This window comes from Nicrophorus vespilloides, unplaced genomic scaffold (genome assembly GCF_001412225.1).
Source record: "Nicrophorus vespilloides isolate i.1.1-1 unplaced genomic scaffold, Nicve_v1.0, whole genome shotgun sequence".
Taxonomy (NCBI): Eukaryota; Metazoa; Arthropoda; class Insecta; order Coleoptera; family Silphidae; genus Nicrophorus; species Nicrophorus vespilloides.
Window position 1 is genome coordinate 215,126 of NW_017096042.1, and position 3,644 is coordinate 218,769.

Here is a 3,644-nt window from a genome sequence, read left to right on the forward strand (position 1 = left end):
TTAATAAAATAGCTTATATTTTCTTCGATACCAGCACTACTTCAACCTCTGTGAGGTGTTTCAACATCTTATTCATTATTTCCATCTTCTTCTGTATATTTGTGACCTTTTTGTAATGATTTATATTCTTTGAAGTCTCTTCGGGCGTCGTTGAGGGAGAGTCGGTAACCAAGTAGTACTTAATTTTGTACCGTGTGTGTACTTTTTGTTCTTTAACGATCCTTTTCTTGCAGATAGTCCTAGTTATCATTCTTTGATTGTCTTCTGGCAAGTCAAAATTGATTCTTCTGCACGTATGGTTAGTTGAACTTTTCGGTGTCGAAGGAACGTCTGCGAATATTCTTAAGTTTGGTTCAGGTGATTTTGGATAACATCTGTAATCAGTCGGTGTCCTGGGGGACATATTGACTTGGTGAAAGGTTAGGATTACGCATTACGGTTAGGTGCGTTCCGATATTCATCATAAAGAGCAGGAGGACGAGTTGAAGCGGTTGGCCAACAAGACGCAGGAGGAGATGGAGAAAAAGGATCTGATGAAGAAGTCGGAGGATGAGGAGAGGCGGTTTAAAACAAAGATTGGCCGCTCCATATATCATACAGTGTTGAGTTTAAAGTCGACTGGGAGGATGGGAGATTAATTTTGGTGATGCTTCTTACAGGCGGACTTTGTTTCTTGAGTTTCTCCTCCTTGTTCTTCTTCGCCAATTCTGCTTCGAATTCCCAGATCAGCTCAGGGCAATCCAAGTTACTTTCAGGTTCCCAGGTATTCTCGCTGACACCATAACCTCTCCACTTCAGAAAGTATTGGACAATGTCGTTCTGAATTCTCTTTCCAACGATTTTCTCAACTGCATACACATCGGCTAGAAAACATCAGAGATGAAACACGCATACATATGGCTTACCGCAATGCTAAAGTTAAGTCAGTATAATTAAGGAGAACTTTTATACGCTGATGATCCCAGGCAACGGCGTCGGTCCCCGGATTTATCAGGGAAGCTACAAACAATCCTGCTGGAGTGATGTCTCCGCCGGAGAGCGATGAAGGAGAGGAGCGTCGCAAAAAGGTAATATAATGGAGCATATTGACTTGGTGAAAGGTTAGGATTACGCATTCTGCAGAGGTGCTTACCGATATTCATCATAAAGAGCAGGAGGACGAGTTGAAGCGGTTGGCCAACAAGACGAAGGAGGAGATGGAAAAGAAGGATCTGATGAAGAAGTCGGAGGATGAGAAGATGTAGTTTAAAATGAAATTGGCCGCTCCATATATAAGATTGTATTAAATTTCAAGTCGACGCGTATTGATAGAATTGAGTTCTTCTCAACTGGGAGAATGGGAGATTAATTTTGGTGATGCTTCTTACCGGCGAACTTCCGTTTCTTAAGTTTATCCTCCATGTGCTTCTTTGTGCACTCTGTTTCAAATTCCCTGACCAGTTCCGGGCATTTCAGGTTGCATTCAGGTTCCCAGGTGTTCTCGCTGTCCCTATAACCGCTCCACTTCAAGAAGTACTCGACGACTCCGTTTTGAATTCTCTTTTTGACGATTTTATCAACTGTATACTTTTCGGCTTCTTTAGCCTGCTTGGATTTGTTGGTGCTCATCCTCGGCTTGGATTTGTTTGTCCTCATCGTCGGCTTGGATATGTTGGTGCTCATCCTCCGCTTGGATTTGTTTGTGCTCATCGTCGGCTTGGATTTGTTGGTGCTCATCCTCCGCTTGGATTTTTTTTGTGTTCATCGTCGGCTTTGATATGTTGGTAATGATTTAACTACAAAAAAACAAAAGCGATAGCGTCAACATATGTCTGCTTCGTTTGCCGCTTTTCCCTTCTTTTCTCACTATACTTATCCGCAGGACGAATTCGACTCCCACATACACCGCAAAAATATTTTTTGCATACAAACAAATATTTGTTTGTTACGTAATTATCTCATATATAAAACAAAGTTGTTTAAAGTCATCGTCCGCCTCTGCAATGATCGTCCATTGAAAATCGTCAATTTTGTATTGATATATAGGTAAAAATGCATTCGTAATTACAGCACGGTAATAGATAAATACTTTATGAAATTTCCATTTGCTCGGATTCATCAAGCATTATATAAACATTTAATTGAANCTAAGAATTGGTTTATAATAAATGCTCTGAAAAATTTAGAAAATAATATGTATGTCAAATAAGTATTGCGTGTATATACAATATATTATTAAAACGTATAATAATAAAATAGTCGATTTATTTTATCTTTAATTTCATGAAAATATGGTATTAAATTGATACTATTTTACTTATAATCTCAACTTTCGTCATGGTGGATCTAACTTATAGCGATTTACAAATTAAAAGTTTCATTTATTCCATTTCACAGTTTGTACACCCAAAAATAGATTGCACACGAAAATTGCATGCACATGTCCATATATACGTGTCAAACCAAACTGCTGATATAAAATGTACATAAATAAATGTATGTATGTACGATAGCTATAATTACATATTTAATTAGCAATGCGTGCACGCATTTGTTTTTGTTGTGTTCGCTTTGCTAGTTAAATTATGTTATAAAAGCAATTACTGAAATTACAAAACGGATTAGGTTTCGTATGCAAATTAACTAAATTGTTACAGTATTTACGGTGATACAATTGGAGAGTTTATGTATTGTAATACGAATATGATTTAAACCTTTAACATAAATTCATGTGTCTCAGAGGTCCAAAATCTATTTTAGATTTTTCAATTAATTACACGGTAAAAATAATAACTAGTAAAGTTTTAAATCTGTAAATTTGTAAAGAAGTAATAGTCATTCTTACGGTAAGCTCCTAGTAAAAAGTCTATTAATTAGGATTGTTTGTACCATTTCACCTAAATTTTATCCTAATATATCCTAAACTACATTCGCGACAAAATTAAAATTTTAAAATATTTTCACGGTCCATTATTTTAAAATTGTGATTTAACTACTAGGTATAATAATGACAAAATGAATCCGAAAACAAACGTTATAATAATATTTGATGTCTGCTGTTGTCGTTTACAGGAGAGGCAGGCCCATCAACAATGCCAAGTACTACATGGGTACCCTCAAGTCGTTAATCTCTCGGGACTCGGCCGAAGCTTGGCAGAGAAGATGGAGCAACACTGAGAAGAAGGTCGAGATACCTCACCAATTTATCACGGGACATTGCAAATTTGGGCACTACCGGAAGCGGTTTTAGCAAAGAGAGTAATCGGATTGTACCTGTCGCGAATAAAAGGACACAATTCAACATTGCTTTTACCGCTGCCTTTTTCACATCACCAGGAGAAGTAGCGCAGAGGCGAATGATTCTACAAGGCCTGCCATGGCCACGTAGCAAAGAAGATGTGATCGGAATCACAGAGGAAGGTGCCGAATGGTGGTGTGCGTTTGGCCAGGAAGCCAAATGCCTCACGCTAGTAAAAAAATTATCGCCATTTTGTAATAATCATAACTCACTATATAATACTGTTCGTCCACTTTAGATAACAAAAAAATTGCAGTTAGAAAACGAAAGCTTTATTCTTTTTATATAATAAATCAAATAATTTTAATTAAAATTTACATTTTTATTTTTTTTATTCAATTTTTTATTTATTTTATTATTATTTTTG

General features: G+C 36.7%; 1 protein-coding gene across 1 annotated transcript in view; it reads right to left on the reverse strand.

Annotated features, from left to right (window-relative positions):
• Positions 1-1,758, reverse strand: part of LOC108569213 (chromobox protein homolog 3-like) — a 2,841-nt gene extending 1,083 nt beyond the window's left edge. The window contains exons 1-2 of the mRNA XM_017930674.1: positions 1,368-1,758; positions 658-863 (exon numbers count right to left, since the gene is read on the reverse strand). Coding sequence (XP_017786163.1) covers positions 658-863; positions 1,368-1,716 — 555 coding nt within the window. The 5' untranslated portion in view covers positions 1,717-1,758. The remainder of the gene's footprint in view (positions 1-657; positions 864-1,367) is intronic.
• Positions 1,759-3,644: the final 1,886 nt, after the last annotated feature.